Source organism: Hibiscus syriacus, unplaced genomic scaffold, assembly GCF_006381635.1.
Source record: "Hibiscus syriacus cultivar Baekdansim isolate YM2019G1 unplaced genomic scaffold, ASM638163v2 tig00110860_pilon, whole genome shotgun sequence".
Taxonomy (NCBI): Eukaryota; Viridiplantae; Streptophyta; class Magnoliopsida; order Malvales; family Malvaceae; genus Hibiscus; species Hibiscus syriacus.
Window position 1 is genome coordinate 692,401 of NW_024062891.1, and position 12,749 is coordinate 705,149.

Consider the following 12,749-nt stretch of genomic DNA (forward strand, 5'->3'; position numbering starts at 1 on the left):
TTTGTAACTCCACAAATAGTTTTTTCCATCAATATCAAATTCTTCGACATTTGTCAAATTGGACTCAAGATTAAAACAACATTTTATGGAGCCCTGATTTATGCCGGGCGATGGGGAATCCATGGGGTCACACTTCCAGGAAGGGTTACGTTTGCATCTGGAAATTCTGGATTTTCAACTTTCGGTGCACCACGTCCTATGGTGGCAAGTTGGACATATTTTCATTTTATTTGGTAATATAGTTCATTTTTTAGCTCTGGCAACAATGTTGATTTGATTCTAAACTTCATTTTATCTGTATAGACTAAAACCGTTAGTGATGAATACCTGGAAGCTAATAGTTAATATTTGGGACAAGAGGGTTGAAGAAATAAAAGCTTAAGCTTCGATGGAAACTTGAACAAGATAAGTCACAACTTTTGATGCCCAACCATTTCCTTTGAAATCACGGTAATGTTTTTCTTCTTACTCATGAGTAAAATTTTAGTTTGAGGTTTGAGATGCTCATTTTCATCTCCCTGGCCAATTTCTTTTACAACATAAATGATGTAAAATATAAACTGATGCCCCTACATGCTGCCCTGGGCCGTCACCTATCTGACACATGTATTGGGCCAACCCTGATTACAACTAGTATTAGCCTTAACTATATTCTTCGTGGAAAGAAAGATGACTGGATTCCAAGTTTACTTGGAAGTCTGGAACTGCAGCGTGTTCAAGAGGATTGTTATTATCGAGAAAACATTTTCAAATGTGATTTTTTGGATGTAGTCATGTAAAAGGAATGAAAAGACATGTTGTCTGCATATGTACATCTGGAAACGAATGAAAATAATTCAACCTCAAGTTCATCTTGTCAATAATAATAATTAATATTTAACCTAATTTTTAGTCCTTTTGATGATGTGATGAAACATAATGTTAGTTCTGAATTAATGTGGATAAAAAGGTTAAGGGTTAAATTGAAAATTTTAAGACAGAATTCTTGAACTATAAACAATACTTACCCAAATAAGAAATGAAAGAAAAAAAATTCTTCCTACAAATAAAAGATTTACCCAAATCCTTTGACCATGTCGGAGAGTCTACTCTCTTCGTCTCCTACGTTAATCGGTTGAACAAACAAGTTCAAGGAAGAAATATATCTCTCTCTCCTCCTTCACCGTTAAACAATACTAACAAAAAAGAAACTGATCACCGACTGAATTATAATAAAAATTAAATTACAATGACTAAAAGCGAGAGAGAGAGATATAGACCATTTTAAACATTAATTTTTCACTCAACTGATATCATTTTATTGATCGATTAACGTTTGTTTTTTAATACCATGATTTATTTTTATTTATTTTTTAAGAGAATATTAGTATAATGAATAATTTTTACTTTATTTCATATCTATTTATTACTTTTTATTTTGATTTTACACTTATTCTTTTGATTTTCTTTCAAGGAAATAGAAATCATAATTTGAAAAGTAAAGGCGCATCAAAGCTTGTTAAGAAGAATGTGTTGAAAGGGGATTTAGATGGATTGTCCACTGTCCACATTATTAAACCGTTAAAAGTTTGAAATGAAAATTAAATTACAGGGATCAGATCATATATTTTCTTATAATAGGAGGACTAAATTCAAAATCTGACCTATTCCAGTGTAAGAGTGGCAGTGAGTGATGATGAGTCGTGTCGTGCTCGTGCACTCTTTGCGTGCTTTGGGTAAAACTGAATAACGCTCTCTTCTTCCGAAATTCTAATATCTTCTTCACTTCACTGCTTTCATATCTAATTCGGTAATTTTAAAACCAAATCACTTATCGTTTTCTCCTTAAATGTGATCCCGGTTATGAGGAATGAATGTTGTGACCGAAGATATTCAAAGATTAACGTTCGTTTGTTTTCAGTTTCACTTTAAAGATGGTTCCATGGGGCGGCCTTACTTGCTGCTTGAGTGCAGCCGCTCTCTATCGTCTCGGAAGGAGCAGTGGCAGGTCAGATTTCTAACAATCTATCTTATAAATAAGGGTTTCGCTAATGACTTGCTCATACTATTTATAATAACATCATATCAAAATGCAGTAGCGGACAACTTTACTTATCCTTGCGTCGCATTGGCTGAAGAGATTATGATAGATTGTAACCTGTAGTAGATCCAAATAGTAATATCTTAATTATTTTTCAAATACGTTGGAAATAATTGTTTCAAAAAGTGTTAATCAAGTTTTATGCTTAATAATATTGGAACAGGGATGCGGAGCTTCTAAAGACGGTAACTCGAGTCAATCAGCTTAAGGAACTGGGTATTTATCCCCGATTGCCCCCTTTATGTGATACTGAACTCCTTTATAACTTCTATATGCTTATGGTGTCCGGTATTGGTTCCTGTGCTTTTTACAAAGCTTAGGTCATCTGAGAAATGTACCCTATTAATGTTGATTATTATGCGGATTATTAACAGAGAACATCCTAGGTAAATGTGAATGTGGATATAAGTTCAATCTCCTTTGTTCTATTGTTGCATCTAGGTTGTTCCCTATTAATATTGAGGATAAGCTAGCATTAATAAGTTTGATGCCATTAGAAAAAAGAGTAACTGGTTAAAAATGGGTGTTGGAGACATGTACTTGATTGGTGGTCTGAATTTTCACTTGTTACGACTCTTAGAATTGTTCGTCATAAAATTAATGCTAGGTGATCCACTTAATGGAGTCTGGTTCGATTAATTGCCATCATTAGCATTTGCTAAGACGTGTATCTTGATGATACCATATTTCTTTCAGCTCAATTGCTTGACCTTGAAAGTAAATTGATACCTATAGTTGTTACAATCTCTGGAAGAGTTGGTTCTGAGACACCAATAAATTGTCAGCACAGTGGATTAAGAGGTGTCATAGTAGAGGAGACGGTAATAATTTTTTTAATTAAATGAGCTTTCATTGCTATTTCTTTTTTGTTTTCCTTTTTTCTAATTGTAATTTGCATTTGTAAATTCTTGTTCATATGCCCATAGGCTGAACAGCATTTTCTAAAGCACAACGATGCTGGTTCTTGGATACAAGATTCTGCTTTGATGCTTTCCATGTGTAAAGAAGTCCCATGGTACCTGGTTAGAACATATTTCTCTTTGCCTGTTTAGTTTGACTTTTGTGCTGAAATTATTTCTCTATGATTGCTGAGGTTCTTTTCTTTTGAAGTCACTCTTGAGGGGTTATGTTGTATTGCATAACAATTATAGTTGTTAATATAACAGATTTCCTGAAAACATATTTAATCATTAATTAGGATGATGGGACTGGTCGTGTATATGTAGTTGGTGCTCGTGGGGCTGCTTCTTTTGCACTAACGGTTGGAAATGAAGTATTTGAAGATTCAGGTCGATCAATTGTACGTGGAACACTAGACCATCTCCAAGGTCTCAAGGTATCTTTTTCCTGTCACTAAGGTGGCTTGTTTTCGGTCAAGCTGATTTGATGGCCAATTTTGCTTTTAGATGCTTGGAGTCAAGCGAATTGAGCGAGTGCTTCCCACTGGTACTTCTTTGACTGTTGTCGGGGAGGTATGTTTTTAATTCACAATTGGCTTTTTTTTAACAAATGATGCAGAAAGATCAATGCTGATTCAAACATACAGAAATGTCATTATCAATATCTTATAAAATATACTCGGTGCAGCCTGCTTTTTCTGATCCATGCTTTTAAGTTGAAATTCCTGGATAAATGTGCACTAAAGTATCTTATTCATATTTTTATGGTAGCAAATCTTTTAACAAGAAAAAAAATGCTAGATTGTTCCCTAGTAAATCGGATTACTTAGGTTTCGCTTGTGGTCCAGCCTGGTGCATGAATCATATACGGTGCTACAGGAAGAGAATTCTATATGTAAATGTGATTGGATGTGTAAAGTCTTATCTTAAAACACGAAATGCTCGGTGCCAAAGCAGTGATATGACCTGGTGCCAGTATTTGAAGTCCCAAAGCACAGTTTTGGCTTTGACTAGCAGTCTTTGCTGCAGCTCCTAAAAAATACTTAACAATATCTTTTTTATCAACAATTTCCAAAGCTTTCTTTAGCATATTGAAAATATCAGCTTTCCTTTGAAGGTTTTCTATTCCAGCTTTCTTTCTTTATTTCAAGAAGCATCCACCCTGATAGCAGGTTTTCTTAACTTTGTATAATATTGCAGCTTAAACTATAATGCATAGAGAATTCTGCGTTAATGAATTCAGATAATGCATACAGTGTTTTTTAATTCAAAGCTGTGTCATGCAAGATGTATTATAACATCATAGCTTTACATTTGATGAATCCATCATGCTTTATAAGAGTGCCCGGCGGTTCACCTTGTATCATCGAAAGAATCAATACATAACATATAACATCAGTTAATATTCAAAGGTCATGCTGCTCTTTTAATCCCTTTATATCATCAAAACTAACCATTTGCAGCCTTTGTATCTTTGCTTAATCACCCTGGACCATCACGCCATATTAAATCTATATCTTGGCCATGTAATTCACTGCCTGTTGGTGTGTTTTACTTGAAGCATCATAACAGTGCTTCTCTTCTTTAATGTCTAAATATAATGGAACTTTTATTAGAACTTTTTGAGTTTTAGATGTTTCATGATCTAGAAAGCTGCAGTTTTTTAGGTCATTATCTATATTTGGGTTACATGGTTTATTTACATGTTAGGCTGTCAAGGATGACATTGGAACAATTCGGATTCAGAAGCCACAAAAAGGGCCTTTTTATGTGTCCCCAAAATCTATTGATCAACTCATTTCCAACCTTGGGAAGTGGGCAAGGTTGTAAACATTTCAATCTCAATGCTTCCTTTATTTCAAAAAATTAAGAAATTAACAGCGGGTTATTTGTAGGTGGTACAAGTACGCGTCAGTTGGACTGACTATCTTTGGTATCTTTCTAATTACCAAGCATGCAATCCATTATGTTTTGGAGAGAAGACGCCGGTGGGAATTGCGACGAAGGTATGCTCGATGATTTTTTTGTACTACTTGTTGAGAAACATTATATAAATTGGCAAATACCTTTTTAATAAGCATGTATTTACATGCCCGCTTTTGTTATATTCTGTAACAACAAGCTGAATTGTTAGAAAAATATCACCCAGGGTTCTTGCTGCTGCAGCTAAGAGAGCAGACTCAGATAATGAAGGTAGTTCTCTAGCTGTCTAATCGTCTCTGAACGATGTTATTTTTCATGGTTTTGTCTGTATAAGATGTTGGTATCTCAATAATTTGTGTAGATTCAACTTCAAATGCTGAAAATGGAACAGAAATCAATCTAGACCGTGCAATGCCAGATCTCTGTGTTATATGCCTTGAGCAAGAGTACAATTCTGTTTTTATACAGTAAGTCCACTGGTTATATTTTCTTGATTAAAGCATATGAAGCTGTTAAATCGCCTTCCTAGCTGTGATCTCTATACTAGTTTGTGCCTTAGTACTAATATTTAATTGGATACTACTTGCCTGTGAGGATGAAGGCTGTATGATTTTATGCTGATGCTGAGATTAGGAGAAGAAAAGGTGTTATCTACCAAACCAATTCTGTCAATACCCAGTCTGCTAGATAAACTTAAGCTGACTTTGAGTTGCAAGTAAGATGTATGCCTTGTGTTGGGGGCTAGATTGTCTTCTTGATTTTGTTAAAGGCTTATTAAGTAGATGGCCATATATTACTAAATAAAATCTTTATTTTGCATGAATTCATGTTATTCCTTCTCCAAGAAGGATTGGTGTTTATCTCAATGGGAAATTTACAGATACTATTGGTCCAAGTTATAATCTGTTTTACTATAAAGGAAAAAGAACAAGTCATTTGTACTCCTTTTTCTTTTTCCCTCATTTCTGGATTGTGAGTGGAATCAGCTAAAGAGGAGCTGTCGTAGCTTGTGAATTCCCTCTTCCTTGTGCTCAAGCCCGAGCCTGAGGCATTATGCCAATGGCATTTGAAAGGTTTCTCGGAAATATTAATATTTTTGTTGACCTATAAGTTAAGTTTGTGTAGATTCTTGTTTTCATTTGTTTTAGCATGTGAGATGATAGACATTGTTCATATACAAAATTTGGCTTCTGAAGTATTGTTTCTTCGTATCCAACTTTAAACCCAGATTCATACTTGTTTCTGTTTAACGATCCACTCCTTTGGAATTGTCGACTTGTAATGAATGAATGACCAATTGCTAATAACATGTAGGTGTGGTCATATGTGCTGTTGTATGACATGCTCTTCAAACTTAACCAACTGTCCGCTTTGCTTGAGACGAATTGAGGAGGTTGTAAAAGTCTTCCGCCACTGAAACCTATGCTTATGAGATTTAATAAGTTGCAATCATACCAGCTGGGAAATCAGGGGTATTTATTTATCTTTTTGTCAGAGGTAAGATCTCAATAGTTTACTATCCTTTTAACTAGAGACCACTTATCTGTAATTTAATGACAGATACAGACGGTTTATATTTTCCCAACCCCACGAGTTAACTGCAAATATTGTTTATGTACGGGATTTGTATGAATTATGAGCTGTTAAGCTTTCTCAACTCTCCAGAGCTTTGTTGATCTACTAGTTATTAGAGACAGCCTTGGTCGTGTTTTCCCACACTAGGGGTTTGGGTTCAAAACATCAGGAAATTCGCCATGAAGCATTGGAGGTTTACTTAACAAACAGAAAAAGAAGGGTCAAAAAGTTAATTAGAAGTTTATTGAAACTTTAAAGTTTGTAAATTGTTTGCTAGATGCTGGAGGTTATCTCGAATAAGGAAGCTCGGGCAGTCTTTCATGGAATGGAAGATGGAACAAGTGGAGGTAGAAGCCGATTCACTTATTTTCTTAGAGGCGATGAACAGTTGTCCTGAGAAATCTAGTTGAGTAGATTACAGTCTTTCTTCGACTTTTTCGTCTGTTTTTATTGTTCATGTATCGTGGACTGGTAACAATCCAGCCAATCGTTTTGCTTATGATAAAATACTGTGTGGTGGGAAGATCCATCTCCAGTTGGTGGATGGATTTGCAAGGACAACGAGGTTATGAACTAGTATTGAAGAGATTGTAGGTCTATTTTTGTTTACCGCTGTCTACGAAAAAGGAAGCTCGAGAAAGACGAGGTGCAGGATGCTGTGTTAATCTTGTGAAACGAATTATGGAGCTTGTAAGAAGTCAATAAATTTTGACAAAATCGAAGGCTGACCAGATTCCAACTCCAACCCTCGATAATCACGTTCACTCCCAAGGTAATTTCCCCCATTGGCATCTTCACAACCCTCGATAATGTTTAACAACTGAAATGTATAGTATTTTCAGGATTTTAATGTGTTGTTTTAATTTATTTTTATAAATTTGGACGGAGAGTCGTACAAACTCGATTGAGATAAATTACACATTTTACTTTTTTAATGAAACTCAATCTTTTACCCTTTCTTGGATAAATTTAATTTCAATGAATCAGTATAATTCAATATAATTTGATTATCGAAGGTTTCGATAAAAGATAGTTTTCTCAAATTATGATAAATTAAATTATAATTTAACTTTTCTAAATTGAACAGTAGCATAATAGTAGAAAGGCTTAATGGAAAAATAAGTGCCTCAATTAAACTCTTAATTAACTTTAGGTGCGTAAAAATATTTTCATTAAAAATAGATGTCTAAAATTTTTAAAATTTTCAGGTGCTTACGTTATAATGTCATTAAAAAAAGGGTTAAGCGACATATATCACCTTTATATTTTTTCTAAACAAATATTTTTAATTTTTTTTTCTAAATGTACAAAAAATCTCAAAATAAACCCCAAATATCCAAATCTTAAAATCTCCAATCTTTTTCACCGTCGACCACCACCAAAGTCATCAACACTGGTTGAAACTCCTACGCTATTGACCGATCAAAACCCCAAGCTACTGATCGACTGATGAAACATAATGATAAAGCACGAATAAATGAAGCCCAAATGCTCAAAATCCCAGGTTTTCATCTGGGTTCGTTCGACTGGCAGTTGTCGAGGTTCATTTGGAATTTCGGCTGGCCAGTAGCATGGGAGTTTCGGCCGGTGGCGGCAACTTTGGTGGTGAACGACGACGAAAAAGATTAAGGATTTTAAGGTTTAGAGTATTTTGAGGTCTTTTTGTAATTTTAGAAAAATATAGATTTTTTAAACTAATAATATTCTTAATTTTTTTAAAAAATATATAAATGTAACATGCGTCGCTTAACAATTTTTTTAACTATCGTTACGACGTAGATACTTAAAACTATAATAAAGAAAATGTTAGACACCTAAAAATATAACAGAGAAAATACACTTAATTTTAACGAAATATTCTTTAAACACCTAAAATTAACTTAACATATAATTTATACACTAATTTTTATATTAATAGAAGAAACAAGTGAGAAACATGAGATAGCGTGCAACATGTGGCAGGTGATGTTTAAAATTGTTAAGTTTGTGGAACGAATAATGGAACTTCTAACAAAATCAAAAACGCTGTCCAGACTCCAACACCAACCCTAAAAATTTATGTTCAATCCGAGGTAATTTCCCCTCCCCTTCCTGTTGAATATTCATTGTTTCGAATTTTCTTGTATAATATACGGTTTCCAGCTTTTGAAACCAACGGATGGAATTGCAGCAATTCCCGACGTAAGAAAGAAAACTCGGAGCAGCGTCACCCTGAGTATCGTCATCAACAGTTTCATTCACATGTTCATATCAATGCCAAACTTTGTTTTCTTTCGAATGTGGTTTCAGTTCAAACCCCCGATTCTGAATCTGATACCCTCTCCACTTCCCACCGCTAATTCAATCATGTGTTCACCAGTTTTCCAATTCTATGAGAAAAATGAAAGGGAATTTGATCCACACGTCACTGTCAAGACCACTAAACCAGCTGAGCTTTCTAGTTCTAGAATCTACTCTTTTTTTAACGCTATGAAATGGGTAAAATGACCTCTCAGATTCCTTTCCATTCTAAAATTGGGGTTGAATTTTTCTAGTTTTGAAATCAAAAGAGACCATTTTAGAATTGAGAGGGACCTAACTGGTGTTTTTACCAAAATGAAATAGTACCCACTTTACAGGGAGTATAAAACTGGCTTCTGGGTTGGTGTACACCTACACCTTGAGCGGATAGATATCTGCCCTTGCGTTGTTCCTTTCACCAGAAACATACTAAAAACAATACTTGTTCCATTATGTTATCATCACTGGAAATGAATCGAAGAAGGGAAGTCGCTTTGGGTCCTGCTTTCACTACCCTTCACCGTAGTATCACAGCTCTCAGACACGCTTCAACTCCACCATCGCCCAACTCCGTCATGCTCAAATCTCCACACTTTTCTAAACCTGCAGGCGGTGATCAAGAAGCGGCGATTCCCATCAAGTTTGAGTTTACCACCACCACCTCCTCTTTGCATGCTCCGGTTGAGAAACCAAAGAAGGAAGGAGCTAAGAAACCGAAAAAGAAGTACGCTTCATTCGATGAATTTATAAGGGAAACGAAGAAGAGGATCATGTCAGATGATGATGAGGATGAGGATTTGGACAAGGTGGTGGTGGAATTTGGTAAGAATCGTCAATTTTACGATTAGGGTTCTTCAACTACAATGAATAAACTGGAGATTCTCCGCTTTATACTATGTATACACGTGTACTGTTTCTTAATAAACACCTCATCTGTTTTCATGTTATTGATCCAATAATTTTATAGGTCAAATTATGTTTTTGTCCCTCATTTATCATCAAACTTAAGATTTAGTTTTTATATATAGGTCAAATTATGGTTTGGTGTTATAATATATATATATATATACATCCTTTAAGAGAAATTAATTGACCTTTCAAACTCGTGGATCAATATTAGGGGTGTAAATTAATTTTGTTTGAATAAAAAGGTTATGTTCATGTTCGGTTCATGTTGGTTTAAAGTTTTAATATCGTATTCGTGTTCGTTTATTTATTGTTCACGAACATGTTCATTCAGTGTTTGTTTATAGTTTGTTTCTAGTGCTTAAATCCTTAAAATTCACAATTTAAATTTCAACTTTTATCATGTGTTCAATTTAGTCCCTACATTCACCAATATTTAAAATGTAAAAAATGAAAGGAAAAGGATAATCGGGTAAACGAGTTTGTTCATGAACATAAATGAACGAGTCGAAAAATGAGCTTGTTCATAAACATAAATGAATAGAACACACCTCTGTTCGTGTTGTTCATTTATTAAATGAACATAAAAAGAATTATTCATACTTGTTTATTTAACTTAACAAATGAACATAAACGAACAATTCATCGACACCCCTAATCAATATATGTCATTGGTAATGGCATAATTTTTTTAATTAGCGTTATATTTTTATATTAGTAAAAAAATTAAACCGGTCCTGTAAATGATAAATCCAAATTAACAATAACATTAGCAATTTGACAAGAATAATTAGTGATATTAACAATTTAGACCAACGAATGACATTATCAAAGTATGCTAAATTAAAGTAAATAGACTAAATTGAAAAGATTAGCATGATAGGGGATTAAAACCATAGTTGGACCATTTAACACTGAATGGGAATAGAGTAGAAAGAGAAAATCCAGGTTGTTTCTAGGGATTGAATTGAGAGAAAGAGCAAAGAAGGGACATCATGGTTGGATTTGACAACTTTGAGACCCTATCTTTGCCCAAATTGAATGAGTTGGGGCTCAAATCATTCAAGACATTAAGCATCAGGCCCCCAATTTTCATCTTAAAAAGCAGCCCATCTCTTCTCTGTATCAGCCACCTCTGTTTCTCTAACTGGATTCTCCTATCATCTCATTTCGACATGATTGCTCTATGTGCTTATGAATAGTGTATAAGTTATAGATTTAATCATCTCATAGTTAATTCATGTATCGTCTATAAATGATAGATTTATTCATTATATTTTATTTGATTATTTTTAACTTATATTTTTTTAAATTTTAAAACTTTAATTCCAACTTTAACTATATTAGAGAAATTTGTTTTAGTCAAATTTATATATTAATCAATGTATAATGTGTAAGATATAGATTTAGTTTACGTTCTTCAGTTTAATCATATTAAATCAAATAATTTAATCGTGCTGTCCTTGTATTAATTAGTTTATGATTAGAATTTTAAAATTCAGAAAATATAAAGGGTCAATTTGACCAAATTAAAATATGTGATTAAATTTATAATTTATATATAATACATGAATTAATTACATAATTAGACTATTAGAAAGTATATATAAACTCCTAAGGTGGTGTTTGGTTCGATGGAATCCCTTGAAATTAGGGGGAATTGGAATCAAATTCCACCACTTTCCCATGTTTGGTTCAAGTTTTCAAAGTGGGAATTGAAATCTGATTCCATCAAGGGAGGGAAATTAAATTTCATCCATAACATGATGGAATAGAAATCCTTTGGAGGAGGGAATGTGGAATTTGACCATATTACCCTCATCAATCTTTTGGTATTCGGGTCGGATTTTTTTAAAAAAAATTAGATTGGGTCAGGTTTTCTTTAAAAAAATTCAAGATCGGGTTGGATTTTTTTTTTAAATTTCGGGTTTGGGTCGGGTTTTTTTAAGTGTGATATTCGGGTCGAGTTCGTGTTTAAGGTGAAAAATACCCGACCCGAAAAAAAATATATAATTTTACCTTATATATTTAAGAATAATTACAATAATACCCCTATATATATAATTTTTATAATTTATTGAAATGAATAATCAATCAATAAAATAAAAATTTAATATTTTTTAAATTTTTATAATATATTGTTATATGTAAGTTATAAAACAAACAAAAATTTAGCAAAAAAACAAGAATGACAATTCTGTCATTTTACATTACTGAAATCAAATTCATCTGACATGTCTGCGAACCAAACAGAATATGGAATTGGATTCCAATTCAATTTCTTGCCAACCAAACAGGTTTCAGATTCAAATTTTAATTCCTACATATTCTAATTCCTTCACATACTCTAATTCCCTCATAAACATTCCAGCGAACCAAATACCACCTTTAGCTTAATCAAACTCACGGGTGAAGCTACTTTAGAGGATTGTCGATTATATCACTTTAAAATTAAATAACACCTCTTAAAGAATTTTATATTCTTCATTTGTTTTATCTATCGCAAATAAACTAATTATAAAATTATTTTAAATTTGATAATATAATTTAATATTTTAGTTATGTTCTAAATCAACCCTTATCGGTGTTGTTCATGTATATTAAATATCAATAAATAACTAGTTGATCTAATAAAATGAGACATTAGATTTCTTAACCAATATCAAAATTCAAGTTCTAGCGTTTAAGAGTAAATTAGATTGAGAAAGTTATCTCTTTTCATATTAAACATATAATATTTAATATGAATTATTCAATTAATTGATCGAATATTAATGATTATATAAAAATGATTCCAATTATTTCTAATAGATGAAGACAACCTTCTAGATTCACTAAAGTAGACAAGAGAATTGGTCCTTCGAAACCATACAAAACAGTAAATAATAAAAAGAGACCTTTGGGTGGTCTGAGGGAGCAGAGTTGCCTTTGCCCCTCAGACCCCGTATCTAATTAAGTTAAGGTTTGACCTTAATAATTACTCCATGATGATGCAGCTGCTCACCCGACATGCACGAGTTCTGCTGTTTTCCATGGGAAAAACCCCACCAAACTACACATCTAAATCTCACTTCTTTAATCAACCA

General features: G+C 33.3%; 1 protein-coding gene across 1 annotated transcript; it reads left to right on the plus strand.

Moving 5' to 3' along the window:
* The first annotated feature begins 1,860 nt into the window (after window positions 1–1,860).
* On the plus strand, window positions 1,861–6,394 carry LOC120143647 (E3 ubiquitin-protein ligase SP1-like). The gene is made up of 11 exons (XM_039157914.1): window positions 1,861–1,987; window positions 2,244–2,296; window positions 2,777–2,901; window positions 3,007–3,102; window positions 3,279–3,416; window positions 3,487–3,552; window positions 4,690–4,802; window positions 4,875–4,985; window positions 5,129–5,172; window positions 5,264–5,369; window positions 6,217–6,394. Exons 1-11 carry the CDS (start codon window positions 1,914–1,916, stop codon window positions 6,317–6,319), a joined length of 1,029 nt encoding a protein of 342 aa, XP_039013845.1. The 5' UTR covers window positions 1,861–1,913; the 3' UTR covers window positions 6,320–6,394.
* The last annotated feature ends 6,355 nt before the right edge of the window (window positions 6,395–12,749 follow it).

What these genes read in the sequence shown, in the direction of transcription:
- LOC120143647 (XM_039157914.1), top strand. Translation starts at nt 1,914, where the DNA reads ATGGTTCCATGGGGCGGCCTTACTTGCTGCTTGAGTGCAGCCGCTCTC. An exon ending in CAATCAGCTTAAGGAACTGG is followed by an intron (nt 2,297 to 2,776) that starts GTATTTATCCCC and finishes TATTTCTTTCAG; the next exon opens with CTCAATTGCTTGACCTTGAA. An exon ending in CGGTGGGAATTGCGACGAAG is followed by an intron (nt 4,986 to 5,128) that starts GTATGCTCGATG and finishes AATATCACCCAG; the next exon opens with GGTTCTTGCTGCTGCAGCTA.